Raw genomic sequence first — 27,194 nt, forward strand, 5'->3', positions numbered from 1 at the left:
GTTTCCTAGTATTTTTTTCTCTATTAATACTTGTTTTTGCATGAACTCCTGTGCACGTGTAGTCTTGTGATTGCGGTTTGGGTCTGATACATAGAAATACGTCATTGGAGAGCTTTTGCCACGCCCAATCAATCGGCAGCTCATGTCTTTGGAAACTGAAACTGTAGTCATTCAAATGATTCATAAAGGACTGTACACAGATGCAGTTAAAGCTTCATTATGAGAACGTTAAACACTTGCGCAAGAACTCCCTTCTGGACTGATAAAGTCGTATACACTTACACATCACCATGTAAGGTACTAATGCAGTCTTAGCCACATGGTAGAAGCGCAGATGTTACTTAGCCCTTATGAGACTTTTGCCTCATCTCAAATGAACAGTGAGAAAACAAACAGGCAAAGAAAGTTATTCATATATGTTTGTTCATGAATACCTTCTGCTTCAACTGTGTGATTCAGGTCACAAGTTTGGCACCACAATATTGTATTTATCTTTTTGAGATAAGAGGTTTACATTTAGAATGGAAAAAATTGGTTAACTTTGCAAAGTTATACAACTGGGCAAAAAAACAACATAATTTTTATCATGTGTGCTCAAAATGTGGCAATTTTATCTCACAAGATCCCATCCCTATAAGAGTGGTCAGAATTTTAGATTTCAGTATCTCAGAACTAGCCAGAACACACAAAGAACCTTCTAATTCTAACAGCATGCCATACTTGCCATCCGACTGTCCAGAGTCTGAGCTGTGAACGCTTCAAACCTGTGAATGTATGGAGCAGCTGGCTTACAAATTTGACACATCTGCTGAGAGAGGAAGTCACAGCCTCTCCTCTCTCCCTCTCCTCCTCTTCTTTTAGTAAAAACCCACGATCAGAGCAGACACAGCCCAAACAGGGCAAAGACAAGTCCTGACCTTCACAAACCGTAAACGAAGAGGTTTGTCCATCAAAATCATACAGTGATCTCCAATATTGTAACACCTGTAACAGTCTTCAGAATCTACTTTCACACAACCACAGAAAAGTGAATTTTAATCCAAATCTGTATTTGAACCTCTCAAAAGTATAGGCACGGTTCAGACCAGGCCCAACGCTCAGCTCCACAATCAAAAGGCAGAGACACACTTCTGCCCCCTTGTGGTCAAAGGTGGAATGAGATCTACAATGGAAAAAACATTGAAGGCTGAGCCTGTCTGTCACTGTGTGGCCATGTGTACTATTAAGTCCCCGAGCTACATCTAAAAGAAATACACTGGTGTTTTTTTCATGTATCAATAATTAAAAAGCAAGTTGAAAGAAATATAATGAAATTAATAATTAGCTACATGTTTAAAATTCTATCAAGAACACATGAGCCTCCTAGCATATTTGCCAATGTTTTGTTTTTTTTTGTTTTTTTTAGATTTTGGGGGGAAAAAAACTAACAAAAAAACCCCAAAAACAATTAACTTGGTTTATTTTTCTAGACTGTAAAACAATTTCTGATTGGCTGAGGACAGAGCCAGTGACACCTACAAATGCATCAGGATCTGGAGTGTAGAATGAGACAGAAAGCTCACTTTGGCCAAAACATAACTTAGGCAGTTATGTTATGAGACTGGTTGCTAAAGACTTCCTACTACATCCTACTACAATTATTTAGGGAGATTAACGGGCCTTTGACAGAAGCTAGAACATCCAAATGGCATCCCACAGCCCCAAGGCCACAAGGACATACACAGACTGGATGTGAACAACGGAGTTGAAACACGATTTCAAATGGACCAGAGATTAGAGTCAGCAGATCACCAGTGCAGGTGATTCTGAGGAGAGCACACCAGGATCAGATGTCGATCTGTGTGAGGGTCCATCTGAGAAGACCCATCCTGGAACAGACTACTGCATAAGCTATCATACTGCCCCCTAGTGGTGGAGAGCATGATGACAGGAGCACAGAGAGAAGGAGGGGGCACACTCCGCACCGCCATTTTACACACTCACACAGCTCTGAATGTTACAGCGATTCACCACTAGAGGGAGAAACACACATGTGAACCATAGGACTGAGAAGTGGTCGTTCACTGGGAATTTTGGAGTTCAATCAGGTTCAACCTTCATCTAAACAAACTTGTGAAAGAGCTGTGCAATTGTGCACATTTTAATGGAGATTCAGTTATCTCTAGTGGTCAAACATCAGAGAACAAAAGATTTGATTAAACTGTACTCATCAAAAATCTGACTTCTTCATGCTTATGAAATAAAAACTGAAAGTCATTTTAATTTCATTAAACAAAACCAACTATAAAATTGAAGATGGACAGGAGGGAAAAAAAAAAATAGAGATTGATTTATATGAGGGGGGATAAATCACCCAGCCTTATTGCCAGAGTTCAGCTGACAGCAGACATGAAAGCTACACAACGCTCCCAACATGCCACCTTCTACTTGATCCAAAGCAAACTGTTTCTCTGCACTTTTACAGTTACAGTTGATTGAAATTTCAATCTCAGCTACAATGTTTACAAGGTTAACAAGGTGTGTTTTTTTTAGAATGTTCTGTTGCCAGAGTGTTAGAGATCTGCAGCTGGGACAGAGAAGGGATGGGGCCATTCTAAAGGGGGCTGTAATTGATTAAAAAAATAGTTTGGTCAAGTAAAGACATGCCATTGATGATATAATATAATAGATTTTTACAGTGTATGTAAAACAGCTTCATTACTAAGCTCACTCCACACCTTCTTTTTTCTGCTGCTGTTCAACGTAAGTCCTAATGGTGAAAATACTTACGTTCACATACTCTTCCTATTTTTATTTTAGCTTCTTTGTCCCATTTAAATAACTGAAGCTGTGTTTTGAAAGCTGTGTTTCTTTAAACATGAAGAGCCATAGCTTTTAAACTACTAGTGAATGTTTCCATGTGTTCTGTGTCCGGTCGATAAAGCTCTGATGAAAACACAAATCACTTATCTCATCATCTCTAGAACACAGCAGACATAACAGCGGGATGCCAGATAAAAGGCCATGGACACTTCTGGTTCTTCAGAAACACAGCTTTGTCAAATATTACAAATCAAAAACCCACTGTAAATCCTCAAAAACAACCGTACTGATGTGTCAACCGAAGATCATCGCTATAGAAACAGAAATGGGCCAGGTTCAACCCAGACTCAAACGCATGAACAGCTCTAATAAAAATCTGCCCCCTTGTGGTGAAAAGGTGGACAAAAATCTATCTAGATAAAAACACAGAGCTGCAGAATGATAAAAATGACCGTTGCCATAGCGATGAACAACTTAAATAGCAAAATGGGAAAGAGTCCTCAAAAGTAAAAGGGTTTTCTGTTATATGGGAAAGCATATAACAGAAAACTGAAACCCAGCAAGAAAAGAAGTGGAAAAAAAATCAGGCTATAAAAATGCAGATTTTAATTTTATTTCCGGACAGTGTAAAACATGTAAGGGTTTTGACTGTAGCCTCATGAGTCACCAAGCAGTGTGACCTTTGTCAGCCAGAGTCTAGTTCACTCACAAACAGAAATACTCTGCAGTGAGGACAGACTTTCCTGCTCTGACCAACAGTGGTTAAAATGGTATGGCCCTTCTGAAAAACAGATCTATACATTCAGCAGTTCTGCACAATATTGGGATTTTAAGCACTCCATTAATCTCTAAGAGCCTTGAGACAGACCTGTGAAGTCGCAGGCAGCACAGTGGAAAGAAACCATGAGATATTCAAATGTGTCCTGAACATTGTATTTCTCTATTGCAGTTGTCAGGCCAAACATGTAGTGTGCCGGTATTCAAAGGAACACAAAGAACAATCTGTCTGGGTTTGAATTGATCTGATCAACACCAAAGGCGAAAAGCCTAAAAAAAAACAAAGGGTAGAGGTAGAAGAGAGGCCTCCCGGCCAGAGGGTTTGGATCTAACTCTAGCTAATTCATGCCACCAGTGTGTCCTTGAATAAGACACATGCTGCCTGTGTGTGCATGTAGAGTGTGAGTGAATGGTGGTCAGAGGGGGCCAGTTAGACTTAGCTGTTGCTACAGACGGAGGAGCACTTATATAACTTGAGGAATGGACAAAAAATACAAAAATACACAAGAGGGAAAATTGTGCAACTGCTCAGGAGAATAATCTGACAAGTGACTCATGCACCAAGAACCAGAGCTTCTGTATAAACCCAGAGGCTGAACTGTACCCAATCTCCTGTTGCTCTGTGGAGACTGATGAGAAGAAACCATAAATGTGGACAATGGGATAAGACGATTCCCCTAGTGGTGAAACAGCAGAACAACCTCAGTGTAAAATACAGCTCCTCCATTTTAGAGACACACTGCACCAATGTCAGTCTACCTGTTCGCCAGCAGGGGGAGAACTTTAATGGGCTTTAGAACTAAAGCAGGATCCAAATGAACTGGATCTTTTCCACCAGCTCCCGTAACAGAATGTGGCCGGGTTTGGCTCATCTCTGTGGGCTCTCCATTGTGTCAGTCCCTCAATGCTTTTTATTTTATGTGTTTTGAATCATATGTGATGTAGATCTAGCAAATATTATACATAAAAACAGACAACACAAGTCCACAGTAGAGGCCATGTTACCAGCCCCACTACAGCACAGAGGCACCTGTCCAGCATTGCCCCAGGAAGAGGAGTGGATAGGGGCAGATCCATCAAACCTGATCACCAGGTCATGTGACACAACTGGCAGACATTTGGAAAGACACACCTTTTACTTCTATAAACAGATAAGATGACACCAAAACACTAATCTCACAGCTTCACCGGCACTTTTTACAATCTAACACACTCACTCCTCGCTCTGGCCTCGTCTTGCCCCGTGACCGGCCTGCTACTGTACCTTACAGAGTTCAGATTTAAACAGAGGGGGCATTTCACGTGTTGTTCCATGTTTATCCACACCTCACACCCCCCATCCTCTGACACTCCCCTGTGGACACAAGCCAAACCTCACCGCATATATAAGGCCTGGCTGCGTGGTGGGACCCATTCACCAAGTTACAAACAGTCTCCACTATTCCTGCCATGATAAAGGCAATAAAGTGAGCTCAGCTGTGAAAAAAAAAAGACAAAGGGACCACAGCTTACAACATCAAAGCTGTTCATGAAGAACTAAAGAGCAGTACAGTGCCAGAGTTGTTAGCCGTTCTTCTGGGTTTCTCTCTGTGTCTGAATTTTCCTCTTGTTGCTCTGATTTCTCATACCACTAAAGCATGTAGAACACATCTGGGACTCCATATCTCTGCACCATCGTCCCTCAAGTTTAATCCAAGCACACCTGAGGTCCATGCCGGCCAATGTCACTGAGGAACGAACAACCCTGAGGAGAAAAGACCCCATGTTGTAGAAGAAAGGACCCCTAGTGGTCGAGAGAGGGATAACATCAGCACAGACAGCAGTAGGGGGAGGGGCAAATGGTTCCGGCCTCTACATTCCACCATTTTACAGCAGCACATGAGCCTGGGCATGACACAGGTCTACCACCAGAGGGAGCAAGGTCTGGTCAAATAAAGAATTGGATGGAATCTAAACACATACACATTTTAGAGAACTGAACCAGATTGGATATGAAGTGTAATTGTAAAATCTGACAACGTATTTACCTGTAGGTACACAAAGCTGCCCCCATGACCTACATAAACCATAACTACATTATTTTTACATTATGATGAAAATGAGTCTCCTTCTAGTTGCACAGACACCAGCACACCACAACTACTGACACTGCTCAGTCTAAATAAAACACTGCACCCTTCTCCGTGCTATGATTACAGAATCACTCTTCTGTATACCACTCCTAATACTGCGTGTGTCTGTCTGATAGAATACAGCAGAGATTAAATGTCAGTTAAGTGTTATAATTAATGGCTCAGTATACATCACTTTAAATCAGACACAGCCAAGGAGGAGGCTCTAGTCAGCTCTCCAGTCGGCACATGCTCTGGGTGCAAGTCCAGTAATGCATGGAGCAGTCACAATGAGGAGTCCAGCTCCTTTTACCACAGCAGATCACACACATCTCTCATTTAAACAAAGGCAAAGCTCAAGACCACAGTCTAGAAAGAATTAACTGTTTTTCCTTGTAACCACCTTGCAGTTTGTCAGTTAGAGACAGATAGATCGGTTGGCCCATATATCAGGCCGACAGTTGCAATTTTATTGCATTGCTTTAAGTCTCCAGCAGAAACAGCTATTTTGTTGAGCCCAACCAGCTGCCTAAATAACTATAAAGAATATATGCATAAAGCTTCTTTTAAACACCACAATATACTGCAAATATGTGACTGACTCTTATCTAGTGTAGGTCTGTTGATGAGTTCAACATTCAAATGAGATCACTGGAAGAAAATGATCAAAATCAGTCCAACATATCGGGCCAGTTTATTGGTTCCTCTGGATTCTAAAAAATCGGTAAGAGCATTGGCCATGAAAAAAACATATTGGTTGATCTCTATTGTCAATCCTTTTGCATAAAAAATAGTAATGAGCAGATGGATACGAACACCTCAATATAATGACACTCTGATGAGGTCTCAAACAATACATGAAAACTGTTTTGTAACAGCATTTTTTTCCATTTTTGAAATACATCATTTATATTTCTGTTACTCTGCACATTTCATTGTTAGCTCAGCCTCTTCTCAAAGGCTTTATCGGTATCAAGTCAATATCAGTATTAGATTAAAAAAATTATTCATTTCACCAATTACTAAAAAACAAACTAGATAAAACTTCAGAAGACCACTCACACTGTAGTGCTGTCATGAATCTCATGATACTAAAATTCTAAATTCAATTTTGATACTAAATAATAGACTCCATACCAATTCCAATACTACAATAACGATAAAAAAAAAAAACTATTTAGACAACAGAATGCTATTTTCAACATTGAATTGTAGTACTTTCCTTTATATTACCATGTGGCCTTGTATCTGTGTAATCCCTCAGTTGTCCAGGTCAAATGAGCATCTAGTTTCAATACCACTTTTAGTATTGATTAGTATCTGATTTTCAATACCTTTGACAACCCTAATTAGCAGTATTTCTCCATAACAGGAAAAGGCTTGCACCACAGCCAAGTTCACACAGGAGTCGGACATTTTACCCCAGCAAACATGCTTACAACCATTTATCATTCAATTATCATGAACAACAAGCTGAAGCAGAGACAGTATGACCCAGCCGCCTCAGATCAGGCTCAAATTTGTCACTGTGCCCATATGGAGGAGACCATAGCGTGAAGAAAACACTGGAGGAGCACAGTGACACCAAGACAATGGGCTGTGGAGGCCCCCTGGTGGTGGAGAGAGGGATGACGTCAGAGCAGGGGGAGGAGGAGGGAGGGCTCACGGGGACTGATGCTTGCGCCATTTTACTGCCACAGAGTCGACTGGTGGAACTGAAGAACTCCCCACTAGAGGGAGAAGGAAGTCAGGACCAAATTTCTTATGATCCTCATGTTCTATCACATTCTGTCTTTAAAGGAACTGCATGTAGCCTGTGCCATTACAGTTTTACAAAGGTACAGCAATTACAAGCAAATCTGGGTTGCCAGTACCTGAACCTGCAGATGGAGGACACATGCAGGTTTTTCCTCATTCTCATAGGCCAGGTCTCATGTGAAAGCTCAGAACCTTCAGAATTAACTGAACTGATTAATGATTAGCTGCAGGTGCTGGGTTCTAGGTAGTGATGATTCAGATCAGAGTTCAAACCAACTGGATTGCAGCATTGAAACTGGCAACCCAAATGAGAGGCTCATTCAGCTCTCTGATTAGATAATCGTCTTTAGAACCAAAACACCAAATTATAACAACTTGGCCACATGTCCAATGTTTTTGTAATTCAAATATAGCTTTTACTGATAACAATTCAAATGCTGATTTTTTTTCTGATTTGAACATGTTTCTGGGGACACAGGTCAAGTTTGTAAAATTTTCAATCAAAATATTACATACAGTTCCTTTAAGACAAGATAACAAATGTGTTTTTGTGCAGCATCGGAGCACAATAATGCCCTATAGGCTGACGTTTCTGCTCCCAGGACAGTACACATCCAAGGCAGCTGCGAGTCTGCAAACCCAAACCAAACTGAAAACACTATTTTAATGGTTGCAATTTGCCAAAACTGGAATGCAAACAAGCTGCCAGCACTGTGTATGGGGATGTATGGGATTCTGGTAGTAGTTCAGCAGCTCAAATTTCAGTCTTCTTTCAAATGTTGATAACCCTGGCCCTAAGGTGCTTATTGTTGATATACTTGGGAATTTTGAAGGAAGAAGTCTACAGTCAATCCCAAAGGCAGATGGTTTCCAGCAGAGCTCAGTCTTAGGAGGAAGAAAGTCTGTTTATGTTCAGGAAATCAATACTGAAAAGCTTTTCTTTTTTTTTCTTTTAAATTTTGTTTAAAAAATAAACAAATGAAATGAAACTGAGAAAGTGAGATTTGCTCAATATAAGGGAAAAATGTGATTCATATTTTCTGCCATATCACGTGGCCTTAACCGTTACCGCTGAACAGAATCTTAAATCTAACCATGATAATCACAATTTTAAATATTTTTCAAAATCGCCCAACAGATCAGACAGTGCAGCTTCAGCAAATTCACCCGCACGTTCTAAGGCCAGCAAACTACAGCACAAACCTGTTTTAAAGCCAGAGAGTAATTCAATCAACCAATAGAAGCTAAGAGAAATTCTCCAGAAAAGATTGAATTTGGAGTTGACAAGACATTTGATCCGACCCTGCAGCTTTAGTTTTCTGGGTTTTGATCGAGGCCATGGCTCGTCTTACCGAGGCAGAGCAGTCCTTTATCTCCATAGAGACAATGAAAATCTGCAAGCAACAGAACATAATACACTTAATACTCAAGCAGATCACAGCACGAATACAGTTGAAACCAGAAGTTTAGATACACTATGCAGAAAGACACATGCACTTTTTCCCTCACTTCACTGACATGAAATCAGACTAAACCTTTTCCTTTTCCTGTTTTAGGTCAATTAACATTATCAAAATAATTTCAATTCGCTAAATGCTAGAATAATGAGAGGAGGATTTTTAAAGATATTTTTTCATTAAGTCAGATTTTACATACATTTGATTAGTATGTGATACCAATCCCTTTAAAAAGGTATGACTTAGGTTAAATGTTTTGGATTTCCTTCCACAAGCTTCTCACAATAGTTGGCAAGAATTTTCCTCCTACACAACTGGTGTAATTGGGCCAAGTTTGTAGGCCGCCTTGCTCGCACATGTCTTTTCAGGTCTGCCCATAAATTTTCAGTAGGATTGAGATCAGGGCTTTGTGATTAAGCCACTTTGTAACCAGTTTGGCAGTATGCTTCAGGTCATTGTCCATTTGAAAGACACATTTGTGCCCAAGCTTTAACTTCCTGGCTGATGTCTTGAAATGTTGCTTCAGTATTTCACATAATGTTCTTTCCTCAGGATGCATCTACTTTGTGAAGTGCACCAGTCCCTCCTGCAGCAAAACAACCCCATAACATGATGTTGTCCCCCCCGTATGTCACAGTTGGGATGGTGTTCTCAGGCTTGCAAGCTTCCCCATTTTTCCTACAAATGGAATGATGATCATAATGGCCAAATAGTTGAATTTTAGTTCTGTCAGACCACAGGACATGTCTCCAAAAATTAAGGTCTTTGTCCCTGTGTGCACTGGCACACTGTAATCTGGCTTTTTTATGTTTCATTTGGAGTAATGGTTTATTCCTTGTAGAGTGGCCTTTCAGCCCATGTAGGTATGGTACTTCACTGTAGATAATGACACACTATTATCAGCTTCAGCAGCATCTTCACAAGGTCTTTTGCGTTTGTTCTTGGGTTGATATTTTAGACCAAAGCACATTCTTCTCTGGGACGCAGAACCCGTCTCCTTCCTGAGCAGTATGATGGCTGGACATTCTCATGGTGTTTATACTTGAGTAGTAGTGTACTTGAATAGTTTGAATAGATGAATGTGGCACCTTCAGGCATCTGGAAATTGCACTCAAGGATTAACCAGACTTGTGAAAATCCACAGTTCTCTTCCTGATATCTTGGCTGATTTCTTTTGACATTACACAAAGAAGCAGTGTGTTTCAGAAGCTTCGAAAGACATGACATCATCTGGGTTTTCCCAAATTGTTTAACTGCATAGTATCTTACTGTATGTACACTTCTAACTTTGAAGAAATTCATGAAAAATTGTCTTCTCTCATTTTTGTGGGGTTAAGCACATAGAAATAATTTTCCTAACTGACCTAAAACAGGAAAAGTTTAGTCTAATTTCATGTCAGACAGTGAGAAAAAAGCACATGTGTCTTTTATGTATGTAAACTTCTGGTTTCAACTGTACATCACAGCCCATGAGAAATTAACTTTTTTATAATTAAACAGAAAAAAACAACTGGAGAGCCCTTTTTAAGGGATGGGTGGATCTAGATACATAGGTAGATGGACAGATAGCAAGACAAATCTGATGCACTGAAGATATGTAACATTTTTTACATCCTAGATATTAAATTAAATTAAGATTAATTAGTGGTCCTTGCTGTGGATTTTAAAAGCTAAATATCAGTATACTGATACTGTAACTCTCTTTTCTTTGGTCTCCCCAATAAATCCCTCCAGAAACTGCTGCTCCTTCAGAACTCTGCAGCCCGGGTCATAACACGGACCCCCACTATCCACCACATCACCCCCGTCCTACAACAACTCCACTGACCCCCCATAAAACAGAGAATTAACTTCAAAATACTAATTACCACCTTCAAAGCAATATACAACCTCGCCCCTTCATACATATCTGACCTCCTCCACATTGCTGCTCCTGCCCGCTCCTCCTCCTCTCTCCAGCTCACTGTACCCTCTGCCTGACTTGTGACCGTGGGGAACAGGGCTTTTAGCCGCTCTGCCCTCCAGCTCTGGAACTCTCTCCCTCCTGAACTCCACACCTTAGACTCTCTTCCACTCTTCAAATCCAGACTCAAAACTCACCTGTTCAGACTGTCCTATCTCTTGTAACCAATCACACATCTTTTATCAATCAGTTTTTTGTCATGTTTTATTGTATTTGTATGTTTTTATCTGATTTTTATCTTGTTCAGTGTCCTTGGGTGTTTTGAAAGGCTTATAAATAAAATGCATTATTATTATTATTATTATTTGTACCTGCAAATATCAGTTAATGTCCTCAGCAGCAGGCCAGATATCTCTACACCCTTTCGATGTTTTTTTTTTTTTTTTTAGAGCAGCACAGGCCTCTAACCTTCACTCTCCTTTGACCTGTTATACAGCAATCAGCCTATGGGAGCACAAGGGCACATGAACAAGTCTCTGCTCTCTTCCTCCTGCAATGGACTGCTCAAGTCATTGTTATTTGCTGTAACCTGAGGATCTATCAACTCCATGCTTTACACTTCTAGTTATTTGGATATTCATTTTCAACCTAAAGTGAAATGGATGAGAACAGCCAGCACCACAGAAAAACAGAGTACTACTTTTAGATGAAGGATCACCATGGAGACACACGGACATTTAGTTGCCTGATCATTGTGTGACATTTTTATCCTAAATAATTGAAGCCATTCCAGCTGCTGAGCACATGGAACATATCCTAAGACAACCACCACCTCCATTCTGTCAGAGCAATCCCAACTGCCCACTGCAGCAGCCTGACCTGTTGTGGATAAACATTCAGCCTTGTCCAGGATCTATGGGAAGTAAAATGGGGTCGTCAAAAATGTGCAATGATCGTCACTAAAACTAGTATCTAAATTAGGTATTAGGTACTTCGTAAGGAAAAGACACAGAAGTGACAATAAAAGCATCAAAGTGCCCAATTGGAAAATGTATTATTGCACTACTTGTATGCAAAATAGACAGAAATGCACATCACAGTTTCAAGGTCCTCAGATTCTTGTCTTTTATGGCTTCAGAGACAAGCCCATAATATTGTTTCTAAAGAGTTTTCACACTGATTTCCCAATGGTCTCTGGTTTCCTTTAACACTTTATATTGGCACACAATGACTTGAGTCAAACCTAAAGTTCACTGTTGGCTCACCCCACACTGCAGTACATCGCAGAAGAATGTAGGACTATGATGAGCCCCATTCTGACACAAACAGCTTTATCAACATCACAATATAATCACTGATGTTGGAAGCTGTAATCTGTACTTCTACATAGGGACAAACACCAAATCAACATGTTTAGTCAGTAAAAATAGCTAGTCTTACATCATAAGCTCTTCTGCTTTTGCTACAACCAGGGGAGCCGTATTCAACACATTAGTTCAGATGTTCAAAGCTCCTAGTGTATTTTGCTAGTTCTCTAAATCTTTGTGATCATGGGGGTGTCAAAGTGCATGTTAGGACAAAAACAACAGTGTCTACAGCCTATAGCAGATCACCTTTCTCTCTCTTATCACAATATTACAACACACACACGGGACATGTCTATTTGTCCACAGCTGCTAGCATGTTATTGTGCACCGGAGACCTGACATAAACCCAACCAAACTAGTGCACTGTTTAGCTTCTCAATCAAGGTTGGGAAACCACTGGAATTTTAATAGAGATTAATTCATTCCTAATTATGGTTGATACTAAAATTTCCAATTTCATGTTGATACTAAAGAAACTCTTAAGACAATGGAATGTGATTTTCAACATTAAAATCGTAGTACTTTTTATATTACCATGTGGCCTATCTGTGTAATAACTCAGTCGTCCAGGTAGGTTCCATAGTGGTCCATGGGCATATACTAGTCTGTGGTCATATATACTTATTCTAATAGAGCTCAAGATCATTCTAAAGCTATTCATTTCTGTCCTGTGAATGGGATATTTGTAGTATCAATACTTGTTCAAATGAATATCTGGTTTCAGTACTAGTTTTAGGGTTGATTAGCATCTGATTTTTGATACTTTTGACAACCTTATATGCTAAAGGTCAGGATCAGCTTGGGTCTTTTAAGAAGTCCATAGCCAAACAGCTTTTTTTTTACTATGACATCACCTGTCATCTTTGCAATCTCAGAGGACCAGACTGAAACCTGAAGAACCACAGCCACCTCCAAATGTCCTTCATGACAAGAGTGTCCTTTGGTCTTGGAGAAGAGCTGTGCCCCCTTCAGGTGGAGAGAGGGATGACATGAGTGCAGAGAGCAGGAAGGGGAGGAACATTTCTCTTCTCCATTTTAGAGACACAGAGCAACAGAGATGTGGCATATTCTCACCACCAGGGGGAGAAGAGGAGTGGAAAAAAAAGAACAGTATGGAGCTGAGGACGTTAGGGATAAGAATTAAGGTTGTGTCATAGTTCTGCTGTTATTGTATGATGATCTAAACTTATAATTTGTGGTTGTCATTTATGTAACTGTTTGCAATGGTGGTAAAATAAGATTGCTAATCAAAGAATCCAGAATATGTTTGTGCAAATTTAAACTACAGGGTTAGACTTTTTCACTTTTTTTCACTGTTGGTTCACCCCACACTGGAAATGGTAACAGGAATGTAGCACTATAAGCTCTGTACTGACAGAGGCAGTTCTACCGACATTACCATCTGCTCAGACAGAACGCACACTTTTATGGTCAAAGACTTCAATCTAAACATTTATACCAAAACCAAACTGGACACTAACGGTATTAGTGTAAGTGTTGATGGTCTGTGCCTTACACAAAGTGCTCTTAAGTTCTGAGTGCCTAAAGTCTTATGGACGTTGCACTCCTGGCTACAACCACAACTGCAGCGTCCATCAAACTATCATTAAAGTACCTCACAATCACAGAGCAAACTTTTCTCAATAGATTTCATTGGAACACACTAATTTGGAAAGTTCTACACTTATTACGTCTTCTGCTATTACTAGAAATCTGAGTTGATTTTGTCCTGACATGCACGTCGACACTCCTATGACCAAAATGTAGTGTCAAAGTGTCTACAGCCAACAGCAGATCACCTTCCTCTCTCTAATTGCAATAACAGCCAACACACGCACACACATACAGGGCATGTCTATTTGTCTAGAGGCGTCCGAAATGTCTCCTTGGGTGTGTTTGTACTGTAAACATGTTACTGTGCATCAGAGAAGTGCCACAAGGCCAACCAGACTAGAACGCTGTTTGGCTTCTGAAACTGTCTGGCGTAATTAATGGCTAACCCTGCAGTTTAGATCTGTACAAACATGTTCTGAAATGTGATTCTTTTATGAGTTCGTCAGTTCATATTTCAGACTTTTTGTTAATTCTTCTGGGCATGTTTAAAATGTGAATTTTGAACATAATCTATAGAACATACATTGCAAATCTAATTGCAATTCTAATGATTGTCGCAATTAGATATCTTTGTTGTTGTTTCTAATGGTCAGTGATCAGCTTGGGTCTTTTTAAATGTAAAGGTAAAAGCATGTGATTTTCTTTCTCTCTAGGCTAAAATCTGGCCTGAGCAACAGGTGCACAGAGTCATCACCTGTCGCCTTCACAGTCTCAGAGGATCAGACTGAAACATGAAGAACCAAGATCAGCATCTCCGCCTAAACCTTCAACTGAGTCCACATCCAAAAGTCTATCAGAACAATAGTGCCTTGTGGCTTTAGAGAAGAGCTGCACCCCCTTCAGGCGCAGAGAAGAATGACGTGGGTGCAGACAGCAGGAGGGGGAGGGGAGGAGCATTTTTTAGGTCTTCCATTTTAGAGCCACAGTGCGACAGAGACGTGGCATGTTTTCACCACCAGGGGGAGAAGACGAGTGGAAAAAGAAAGAAAGTATGGAACTGAGACAATTAAAAACTCAGGCTACATTGATCAACTTAACCTGAGTTACATTAGATAAAAATATATACTCCAGTTCAAACCTGGGTCAAAAGCTCCTACCAAGAGGACAACTATTAACGATGTTTCCTTTGTAAATCTTTTAGTAGTTTATTGAAGCTATAGTTGTAATTGTGATAAACTGTGATCTGATTGTCTACTGAGGATATTTTTAACCTACATAACTGAGGCCTCTCTGAATTGAAAATGGCCATGTTAGGAAAAATAATGGTGCTTAGCTATTCGGTATAACCATTGCCACAGTTTATTATTGTATTGCTATAGTTCATTATTGTAGCAGTGTTTATGAGAAGACGAGGACTTGATTACAGCTGTATAACGCTGATATATGTTCAGGAAATGTACAACATATTCTACATCTATCTATAAATCTAATCACATAACTAAGCAGGGCAATGACTTATGGATAGGCATGTACTGACTGATGACTTGTCACCCTGGTTAAACCAACAAAATATGTGTCAGCAATCGGAGCAAGCGACAACAAGGATGCTCATCACAGCCTGATAAGACAACGTGCCAAAAGGCCTGTCTGGCCTGTGCACCAACGAAGAGGCGCCAAGTCTAAACCATGGTTGCCTCCCACTATAGTATGCATATAAAAACCCATTGTATAGGTTTAAACATTTAGTCTGCCTGGGAATGTCAGTTGCACAGACTCTGTGTACAACAGAAACTAACGAACACAAGAGGAAAAGGCTAAATTCCTCAACAGCCATTCAAATGACACAGAGGATCGATTCTTCCAGCTGCTGAGTGTTTTAAGACAGCCACCTTCATTCTGTCACTATCCCAGCAATCCCAATTGACCACCACTCCAGCACCAGCCTGACCTGTTTTAGGAAAACATTCAGCCTGCTCCAGGATATAAGGGTCAAAAATGTGCACTAATCAATACAAAAACTAGTATCTAAATAGAGAAACACATATACACAGGTTAAAGGGCTCAGATTCTTGTGTTATGGCTTCATGACACAGTTTCCCCAACGGTCCATGTTTGCGCTTGGTTTCCCCTGTGATACTGACCCCGGGTCACACTGAGCCGTCTCTATAAATGCAGAACAAATCTGAAGTACAAACAGAATGCCCACGCTTCATAGCTTGTAGCTGCAAATCAATACTTTCAAACTTTTTTTTCAGTACAAATATTTGATTGGTTATTCTCAGTTCCCATGTCCTGAGTCTTACGCAAAGAGCCATGAAAGTACACAGAGCAAACATTTTTTAATAGATCTTATTGTAAAAAATCTGATTAGAATGTGCAAAACTCATGACGTCTTCTGATTTTTGTCCAAATCAGACATGCACAGAGACATCACCTGTCGCCTTCACAGTCTCAGAGGATCAGACTGAAACATGAAGAACCAAGATCAGCATCTCCACCTAAACCTTCAACTGAGTCCACCTCCAAAAGTCCGTCAGAACAACAGTGTCCTGTGGCTTTGGTGAAGAGCTGTGCCTCCTACAGGTGGAGAGAGGGATGACGTGAGTGCAGACAGCATGAGGGGGAGGGGATGAAAATTTCTCTGCTCCTCCATTTTAGAGCCACAGAGCAACAGAGACATTGTTGGTCTCACCACCAGGGGGAGAAGACGAGTACAAAAAGAAAGAGTATGGAACTGAGACATTAGCAAATAGCATTAAAATTGTGTCATAGTTGCTGCTGTTATTGCACGCTTAAGAATTCAGAATAAGATTATCTAAACGTGAGCTGAGTTACAGTAGAAAAAATGTATACTTCAGTTCAAACTTGGGTCTAATTTGTGGTTTCACGTCAAAAGCTCCTGCCAAGAGAACAATGTGATGTTTTCTTTGTAAATGTTTGACAAATTTACTGAAGCTAGGGTTGTAGTTGTGATAAATTGGACATTTTTAAGCAAAATAACTGAAGCCTCTCGGAATTGCAAAAGGCCATTCAAATGACACAGAAGAGCCTTGCAGCTGCTGAGTGCATGCGACGCACATTTAAGACAGCCACTTTTATTCTGTCACTATCCCAGCAATCCCACTTGACCACCACTTCAGCACCAGCCTGACCTGTTTTAGTTAATCATTCAGCCTTCTCCATGATCTATGGTGCGTAAATGGGTCATCAAGAAGGTGCACTAATCAAATTGCCTGGCAAATCCAGAATGATCTCTCTGTATTTTTATACAGATTGATATCAGTCTGGTCCTCTGTTGCGTCTCAAGCCCGGTCGTGATTGTGCAACCAGACTCATTTTTTTCAGGGACATATGTGAAATGAAGGAGCTAATTGGTCACCTATGATTTACAAATAAAATCAAAAAGTGTGTATTCTGGATCCCAGGCAAGTAATCAATACTAAAACTACCATCTAAATTAGCTTGCTTACTTTCCTAAGCAAGCAATAGAGAGGTGACAACAAAGGCATCAAAGTCTTCTATTGGACAGGTAGCTATTGCCTTACTTGTATGCAAAATAGAGAAAATACATTTTCCACATAGTATAAAGGCGCTTAGATTCTTATCAAATGACTTTGTAAAATCTGTGTTATGCAGCCTTCAAAGGACCATTGCCCCTGGTTTCCCCTGTAACACAATACATGACCCATGTCTATACAGATTAAACCATAAGTGCACTGCTGGATCACCCCACACTAAAACAAATGGCACAGGAAGGTAGGATTATGAGCTCCACAGAAGCACCTCCATCAACATCACAATCCAATCACACAGAACACACACTTTTATGGTCAAACTTACCACGGTAAATCTATACTTTAATACCAGGCCTGAAACAAAACCATGAAAATAATTAGAAAGTGGAATTGCTAGTGTCATTTCTCATGTTCTGGGTATTATCTGAAGAGCTCTTCAGCCATGCAACTAGCAATATCAATCAAACAGCCAGGAAAGTACATTTGAACCCTACACCCAGTCCTCTGTCAGTAAAAGCATGCGGTTTGAGGGAGACAGAAGACTTTGGAGGAAGACTTTTTTTTTGTTTGTTTTAAATTGCAATTATTAAACCCTGTTATGGCAATGTTCAGGAAATGAATATTGAAAGCCATCTTAATAAGACAAAATAAGACTAAATAAAACTATTGCCATATGATGCTGTGATAACGGCAGTGTCAGACAAGTCAACTCAACAACTCACATCTGGACAAAGGGCGAAAAACAGGAAACTTGAACATTCCCACAGAAAAATGTATTCATTTGTCAAATCGGCCATGCTTACTGTCAAGAAAGCAACAGCACGTTACATTTTCCCGAGGCTTCAGTCTGACTCTGAACGCACCAAGAACCTGAACAAAAGCCCACATGCCCCACCAGATCACAGCATCAGAGCATCACACTGGCAACATGACAACATCTACTATCCTGATTGAACCATCTCGTCTCCAGTCTTCCTCTGAACTTTCAAGCAGGCACTCTGATGTTTCTCCTAAAGTCCAGTGAGCCAATCCTCTGAACACACCTATGGAAAAGAACCACGGAGACAAGTGCTCCCCCTAACGGCAGAGAGAGGGATGACGTGAGCGCAGACAGTAGCAGGAGGGGGAGGGGAGGAAACGAAGGAACATGAGGCTCTTGCACAGCTCCGCCATTTCGGTGCCACATAACAGCCTGCAGATGGTAGAAGGTGACCACTAGGGGGACAAGGAGACACAGGAGAGTAAGCAGCTTTCAGAGGGCTTAATTCTGTAATGCATCTTTACCAAAAACAGGAATTTGAATTTCTCTGTTCATACAAGGCAGGAAATATTGTCATGCTTGGATGGTTGCCAGGACTGACTTGAAAGTAGACCACCAGACCCAAGGTAGACGGTAAAATAGGGTTGTCAAAAGTATCGAATATCAGATACTAATCGATACTAAAACTAGGACTGAAATTACAAGTTTTTGTACTAAAAAAGGACTAACTAACTAACTATGGAAACTACCTAGTTCCAAATATAAGACCATGTGGTAATATAAAAAGGTACTACGATTTAATGTTTAAATATCACATTTTATAGACTAAATAAAGAGTGAGAGAATTTATTATCATTGTGGTATCGGAATAGGTATCGAGTATTCCTTAGTAACCAAATAGAGTCTGAAATTTTTGTGTCGTGACACAAGTGTAAAAACAACATTCATACAAACAATGGAAATGACCTAAACGTAAAGTTGCAATAGTCATATTTAAAAAACAAATATGTTGTGTTGATGCCCAACACAATAGTCTGCTGAATCACCAGAGGGCAAAAAGGCACGGCTGTGAAATTCCTTCTATTGTTACTCTGAAATCTTAGAACATATTCATTGAGTCATAGGCGAATGAACTAAAAAGCTTAAGGAGAGAACACAACCAAACTGTAGGCCAGTTCTGTGTCCAAATCAGAAATATTCTTAGCTTACGAAGCCCTTTGAGCAGCAGACTGAAGCAGAGTGGAGTTTAAAGTGCAGGAAATAGCACTGAGTTCTAAAACAAAATCCCTCTATGTCATCAAAATTCCATCCAAAATGCAGGGACAGTTTACGCGCAAGTTTAAACCTTCATTTAACAAAATAAAAGTTTACATGTCACAAGTTAGACACATTATGGTTGCTAGGTAACAGTTGGAATTTCCTTTATGTATGTCACATCTGCTTCCCATCTCCAATAGGGAGTGAAATTATAAACTTCCCCCAAATAATAAAAAAATAATACAATTAAATGATTTTTTTAAATAAAATCTTAAATAATGAATAAGAAACTTTTTTTGTGGAATACTTAGTCTAACTTGTCACATGCACTCTGCTGGTTACTCTGACCTGCTGAAAACCATCAAAGCATAATTCACATGGACTATCTTTAGAGACTGCACAACAGTCTTTGTGTTATTTCAGAGCATCAGTTTCCAACCAGGAACAGCCTTGATTGGTTTTAGGCGTCAGGTTAAACACAATAAACACAAAATTAATTTCCATTAATTATTCTTGAGAAAGAAGAATATGTTTGGCAATGTTCCTTAGAAAATGAAAGGTGGTGGGATGAGTGGATAAGTGGCAGTGTAGTCTAGTGGACATGCTGGATTGTCGCCAAAAGCACCAGGTATGTAAATATTTGATTCCTGTGGAATTAGATTAACTGGGTTTGTGAAGCATTATAGCTAACGGTCTAGCATGCTGATGAAACCAGACACAGTTCACAATCATGGAAGACCAGTATGGTATTGTTGAAAAGACTAAAGCTGACAACGTCTGTTCAAAGTGCAGAGTAACGGTCTTAAGATGTACCAAGGCCGACGAGGAGCAGTGCTACACGCTGCAGAGAGCCCAAGCACAGACTCGGGGAGAAGAGGACAGAATGTTCTCTCAACCTGTGCTTCCTTTATAGCTTGTTCAAATGAACAGAGACTGACACAGAACCTGATGTCATTGTCCTATAAATACATGACCTTAACTGATCACAACACATTCAGTGGAAAATGCTTAATAAGCGTGATCATTTCTGATATGAGATATAACAAGTCAGACTCAGACACAAACAAAACAGACAAGAGGCAGAAGAGCATGAGAGGCTGCCAGTCCTGATTGCCACTTCACATCACTTAATGCTGTCTGGATCTAGAACTTGAGGCAATAAAATACATATATGATAGAGATTATATAGCTTTTATATAAGGAAAAGGCTCAATACCGGATACCATTTTTGATATCACAATTACAACACGTGAATGTTATAGAAAATATTCATACCATTCTCCATGAAATCACTCAGGCTGGGTTCAAGGTGCACAGTTGTGCTGTGTCATGGATCAATAATATGACTTGGATAATGATGATAAGGATGATTAGTGGCCTTTCCGGTGTACTGAAATTGGGCCCCGAGAACGAATTCTTTCATAGAACCGCAATGTATTTTTTAATCAAACTGCCTGTGCTCAGCTGACAGGAACCAATGGCTTTCACACCATGACCTTTAAAAAAAATTCAAAGCACCTAAAAGCTAGCTTTGTACAATTTGACACTTGCACTGCCCTAGCTACCATCGCACTGTTTAGTCACTGATAACGCAATGCATGTCTCTGTTGGCCACAGTGTGACATGCAGTGAACACGGGCCACTGAGACTAATACAACACCATCTTTAATTAATCTTCATATGATATACCTTTTAGGCCCCAGAAGAAACTGTGAAAGAATAACAGCCAACAGGAAAATGACAAATTCTAGACTAAAGAGAATCCATCCAACTGTTTTCTTCCACTAATTAGTCTAATCAGGACAACAGTCTAAGCAGGTACTCCAAGACTTCCCTCACTCCAGACACTTCCACTAGCTCTGCCAGTGGGACCGAAAGACGTTCCCAGGCCGAGAGACATAGTCTCTCCAGCATGTCCTGGGTCTTCCCCAGGGCCTCCTCCCAGTGAGACATGCCTGGAGCATCTCCTCAGGGAGGTGTGCAGGAGGCAGGAGAAGCTGGCTCCTCTCTATGTGGAGGAACAGCAGCTCTACTCCGAGCTCTGCCCATGTAACTGAGCATCCAGAGCTTTGCCTTTTGACTCAGCTCCTTCTTTACCACAACAGTCCAATACAGCTACTGCATCACTGCAGAAGTACCACCTGCCAATCTCATACGCCATCCTTCCCTCACTCGTGAACAAGACCCCGGGATACTTGAACTCCTCCTTTTGAGGCAGGGACTCTCCGCCACCTGGAGAGGGCAAGCCACCTTTTTCTGGTCGAGAACCATGGCCTCTGATTTCGAGGACCTGATTCCAATCTCAGCCACTTCACATTCGGCTGCAAACCTCCCCAGTGCATGCCCCAGATCCTGGTTAATTGAAGCCATCAGGCAACATCATCTGCAAACAGCAGAGATGAGATCCTGCAGTCCCCGAATCAGACCCCCTCCAGCCCCTGACTGAGCCTAGTAATTCTATCCCTAAAAACAATGAACAGAACCTGTGACAAAAGGCATCCCTGGTCCAACATGCACTGAACAGGTCTGACTTACTGCCGGCAATGTGAACACTGCTCCTGCTCCAATGATACAGGGACTCGACAGCCCTTAGCAAAGGGACCTGGCCCCATACTCCCAGAGCACCCTCCAAAGGGTACCACGAGGGACATGGCCGAATATCTTTTTCAGAGCCACAAAACACATGTGGACTGGTTGGGCAAACTTCCATGAACCCTTGAGGACGCGATGGAGAGTATAGAGCTGGTCCAATGTTTTGTGACCGGGACGAAAACCACACTGCTCCTCCTGAATCTGATACTCACCTCCAGTACCCAGGAATAGACCTTACCAGGGAGCTTGAGGACTGTAATTCCCCTGTAGTTGAAACACACCCTTTGGTCAGCTTTCTTAAACAGAGGGACCACCACCCCGGTCTGCCAGTCCAGAGGTACTTCCCCCAACCACCACACGATATTAAAGAGGTGTGTCAGCCAAGAAACCCCCACAACATCTAGAGACATAAGATACTCAGGACGGAGCTCATCCACCCCAGAGCCCTGCCACCAAGGAGCTTGCCAACTGCCTCATTGAGTTCAGTCAGGGTGATGGAGGAGTCCACCTTTGAGTCCTTCCACCAACAATATCCCCAGTCCCCCACCTGCATTGTAAACAGGGTCGGCGAAGTACTACTTCCTCCTTGAATGGTTTGCCAGAATTTCTTTTAGGCCGACCGATAACCCTCCACCATGACCTCCCCAAACTCCTCCCAACCCCGATTTTTTGCTTCTGCAATCATACTAGCTGCGGCACTCTTGGCTCGCCGTTACCCATCAACTGCCTTAGCAGACCACAAAGCCAAGAAAGCCTGAGAGGAGCAACTTGGGACTGTCCTTTGGGCTGTGTCCCATGCGGGATGACCCAGCCACCAGATACTCATTGACGAGCACCCACCCCAGGCCTGGCTCCAAGGTGGGGTGTGTAACTGGCCTTAATATTACTCATTATGAGGGGCTTTTGAACCACGCTTAGCCTGACCCGTCCCTCAGGACCTGTTTGCCATAGGTTGCAACAACCAAGCGAAGCAGCAGCTGATCACCAGTGCGCAGTCAATCTGTCCTCCCTCCAAAACTTAGCAATATTCCTTTTACGACAAAATGTACTCATTAACATAAAAGTCGAGTACCCTAGCTTCGAAATGATCAATACCAGCGATTAGCCTCAAAAATCTTGATTAGTGCATTCTTTGTATTTTGGTGACAATCATTAGGGTGGTCCTATATTAGACAAAACTGACTCTTTCGAGGTTTAAGCCATGTTATAATCCCATTATCTCCTTAAAAACATACATGGAGTTGAGTTTTGTTTAATTCACACGTAATTGAGTAATTATTTGTTATTAGTCCACCTACATCTCCAAAGCTCAAAATGCTCTGCTCCACCTTATAAGTTTTCAAGTTAATAGCTAGCTTTTACCTTTACTTCAGAAGAGATTGGCAATTCCAGGGCTGACATCATCCAAATGATTCTAGTGAAGGTGTAAGGAGTTTAAAAACACAGTGAAGTGCTTCCTATATTACCACATGGCATCACAAGGTCAAACAAATTGTATTCTGTTTGCGCAAAAAACACGGAATAAATATGCAGGGTTTGTGTGATTAGCATGTGTGAATGAAACAAAACTCTAAGTATGTTTTGATGAGGAAACATGATAACATAGACCAGAAAATAAAGTTATATAGGCCAATTAAATGCCAGATGATAGTCTTTTTCCATCAATACTGGAAGTGCTGGAAAAAGGTAAGGTAAGGTAAGGTGAAGCAAAGATGACTCTTGAGAGCTTAAGCAGGAGACAGGGTTGATGTGTTTTTCATGACATTTTTTAAAAGTCTCAATGTACAATAGAATTAATCGCTTAACTAGTCAACTCAATGAAAAACAAACCACTGACTATTTGACTACAAAAATAGGCTAATCGTTAGTTGAAGCCCTAAAAATCTATGGGCTCTAGACTAAAGTACCAAGTAATGTGTGCAGCGTGCGTCCACGTGCTGCCTGGCGGATGTATTTTGACTTGAACAGTTACTTCATCCAAACCTACGCATTGTTCTATTGGGGCTGTTTTAACAGAATGGCACAAATATGTAGCCAGGGCATCCCCAGGTTGCTGCTCTGTTGCTCATATGAAACCAGGCGCTTAGCACCCTGTGTTATTCTGAGGACCAGAGGGAACACCTCTCTGTAGGGAGCAGACAAGAACTTTATCAGCAAGGCTTTGGGAGGAGCAGGATTTGTGCACTTTGCATTCTTTATTTAAAAAAAAAAAAATCACTGCTGCTACTAACAATTATTTTGCTCACCAATTAATACAGCATTTATTCTTTTTGATGACTCAAAGTGGTTAGATTGGAAAAGACCTGTGAATATGAGATTTTGACTGAATTTGAGCCAAATTAAGCTACACATTCAGGCTCTTCTGATGTATAGAGACAAATAAGGCTTTTCACACTAAATGTACAGCTCATGTCATTTTAATGAAATACTGCTGTGCTCTTCTCATAGCCATTGATTAGTTGTGATTAATCAGTTAAGTTGTTGCTGCCGTTGTAAAAATGGACATGGGTCCATCTTAGCCCAAACCCTATTGAACTTGCTTAATTCTCTCATCTCAAAGACACATTTTAGGCCAATAGAAATGAGGTGATCTTATCTGAAACCCAACAGTACTGATGTCTGATCACCGCCACAGAGAAAACATACAGTCACCAGCCAAAGGCAGAAACACCTGTGCACAGTAGGCTCACACACTCCTTCCACAGCTGCTACAGGAACTGAACAGGAGAAATGCAATCAGGGATGTCAAGATTATTAGGTTAATCAATAATTATGATCACACTGTACGCCTGTTAGAACAAAAAATAGGCTAATAACTGTGACCATTTTAGAAGCCAAATGAAGTCATTACAGCTCTACTCCAAAAGAGCAAACTTAAACGTTAAGTGCTTTTTATGCGGCTGTTCATTCACAATAACTTTACTTTTGCTTTAAGAAAGCTTGATGTCATAACACTGGCCACATATTAGAGAAGTGGTAATGTACTGGATTGAAAGAAAATGAAGGATTACACTTTTTTGTCATGTGTCAATAATCATGAATAATTGTTACATAATATTGTGATTTTTTATTTCAGAATAATCTTAACACTAAACTTTGATACCTTGACATCCCTAAATACAATCGGGAAAACTTAATAACTGTGGCTGTGGTCGACTAAAGACATGTCCTGCCAATTGATTATTTGACTAAAAATGGCAAAAGCTTTCAAAACTATTACACATCTCTATGTATCTGACCCCAACTGCACTCCCAAGACTACACCTGCACGCGAGTTCTATTTATGCAGAAAAAAGTACTAGCAAACCATCTATTTATATAAAGACAGATTAAATTGGGAATCAGAGTTTTATCTGCCTTTTTACAGATCGATACTAAAAATAACAAATCTTCAGCCAACTCACTCACTCACCTCTCCCTTCTGCTGTTGTCCCATATAAATCCTTATAATCAAAACAAAATGATTGACACAAATTTTGGTTGACTAAGACGCCATGGACCAATTCATTTACTAAACGATTAAAGGACCACAACCCTATAATAAGCTACGACAACAGGTTTATTTCACAATAAGGGAACAAGACGCTGTTTTGCTTTGGGATAAGAACTACACCAAGCATAACATACCCATCTGTAATTCAAGCTTGCAGTTCAACAACCTCAGGACATAATGTTTCACCCTGGACAAAAAAACATAAGTCAATGGGCCAACCAATGACAAATATTAAAACATAATCAAGAGAGGCTAAACATGAGTTGATACGATCTTAATCAGGATATTTTGTTCCTATATCATAATCCCCCGCGCCTTTCCACTCAGTAGCCTCCCACACAAGTGAAAGCGCAGACCTCCATGGCACTTCTCAAAACGCTCTCAAATCAACGTGCAGCTACCGCCCCCTGTCGTTCAACCCCTCCAAAACCGAAACCCGGGCACAAAATGAGCAAAAACACAAAAGACAACCACTTTCTGACACACGCGTGCACTTATTAGACACCATTTCATCATGTTTAGCGTATTAGCGTGGTAAATTGTGCACAAACCACCGCAGTGCATGCCTGGGTTAGCTCCCCTTCTCTTTGTTTTGTATTCTCTGCCTCGTTGCTTCCATGCATTTCAACTGTAAACGTGAAGCATTGCAGAATAAACCCATGCACTAAAAAATAAAGCACTGTGGAAGATGTTGGCGAGAGAATACAAATGCAAAACGCTGTCGCCGGTGCGCGCAACCTGGTGCGTAATGTTTACATGGAGCAAGCGGGAGCCAAAGCATCATTTAAGGGGAAACGGGACAGTGGACACCGGGCTTTATAAATGTCACAACAACCAGACGAGAGTTGAAAGAGGGAAGGACACTTTGAACACCTGCAAACCGGGATGAAACTGGCATTTTAGGGGTAAACTGGATGTGGCAGTGCGCGCTTTTGATGTGAAGAACTGAAAGGGAGTTAGCATTAGCATTGTTAGCTAAGCAGAGTAACCGTTAGCGCCAGTTGAAATGAAATTGAGTAACAAGTGTGTTGGTATGCCGGTACAAATTAAATGGTATTAAGTGTAGTTTTTATCCGCCAAAGCTGTCTGGACACAAGCGGAGGAGTGTTGTGAACCGGGAAGGTGAATGAAGCCGCACCGGGAGATGGGAGCACGGCGTACGCGCATTGGCTATTCACGTTCCCGGGTATAGCATCTTCCTGCACTCCGGTCCAGCACAAAAGCAAGCCACTCCGGGCAGGCTCAGACCGACTAACGGTGAACGGAGACCGCGACATGGGCTGTTGTGCCGTGTCTGGCCCGGCTCGGCTCCGCACGACCGGAGAGGAGCGGTAAAAGGCGCGGAAAAGAGCGCGGGGAGAGGGTAGGTTGAGGCGGAGGCAGGGAACACTCACCTCGGGTCCGACCGAAGCCATGGTGCCTGGACTGAAGCCCCGCCCACCGCGCTTACGTCACACTCACGCACGCTGCTGCCTTCAGAGCGCCGCACACCTGGATTTGAATAAACTATAACAGAACATAATCACACACTTTCAGCTTAAACACAACACAACTGAGCGAATAGGTAGCACGTGCATCCTTTTTGCTAAATTTCATATCCATAAAGTCAAATACCTGAACTATAAACACCTATCCAAACTGCTATAAACCTTTATCCAAACTGCTATTAACATAAATCAATACTAATGTACAGTTTTTAAACCCACAGTATATAACCTTGTAGCAAAAATGTTTACTAAAATAAAAGCATGTTGGTTTGTTTTCTTTGGTTTTGTTTATTGCACTGAAAATCTTAAACGGCTCATGTTGCACTATTTTCTGAGCAAACACTCTGTTCCACCTTGTGAT

General features: G+C 41.1%; 1 protein-coding gene across 1 annotated transcript in view; it reads right to left on the reverse strand.

Moving 5' to 3' along the window:
- ehmt1b (euchromatic histone-lysine N-methyltransferase 1b) overlaps nt 1–26,797 on the reverse strand; it is a 48,706-nt gene extending 21,909 nt beyond the window's left edge. The window contains exon 1 of the mRNA XM_055225618.1: nt 26,741–26,797. Coding sequence (XP_055081593.1) covers nt 26,741–26,761 — 21 coding nt within the window. The 5' untranslated portion in view covers nt 26,762–26,797. The remainder of the gene's footprint in view (nt 1–26,740) is intronic.
- Nucleotides 26,798–27,194: the final 397 nt, after the last annotated feature.

The sequence above is a fragment of the Periophthalmus magnuspinnatus genome, chromosome 12, assembly GCF_009829125.3.
Source record: "Periophthalmus magnuspinnatus isolate fPerMag1 chromosome 12, fPerMag1.2.pri, whole genome shotgun sequence".
Taxonomy (NCBI): Eukaryota; Metazoa; Chordata; class Actinopteri; order Gobiiformes; family Gobiidae; genus Periophthalmus; species Periophthalmus magnuspinnatus.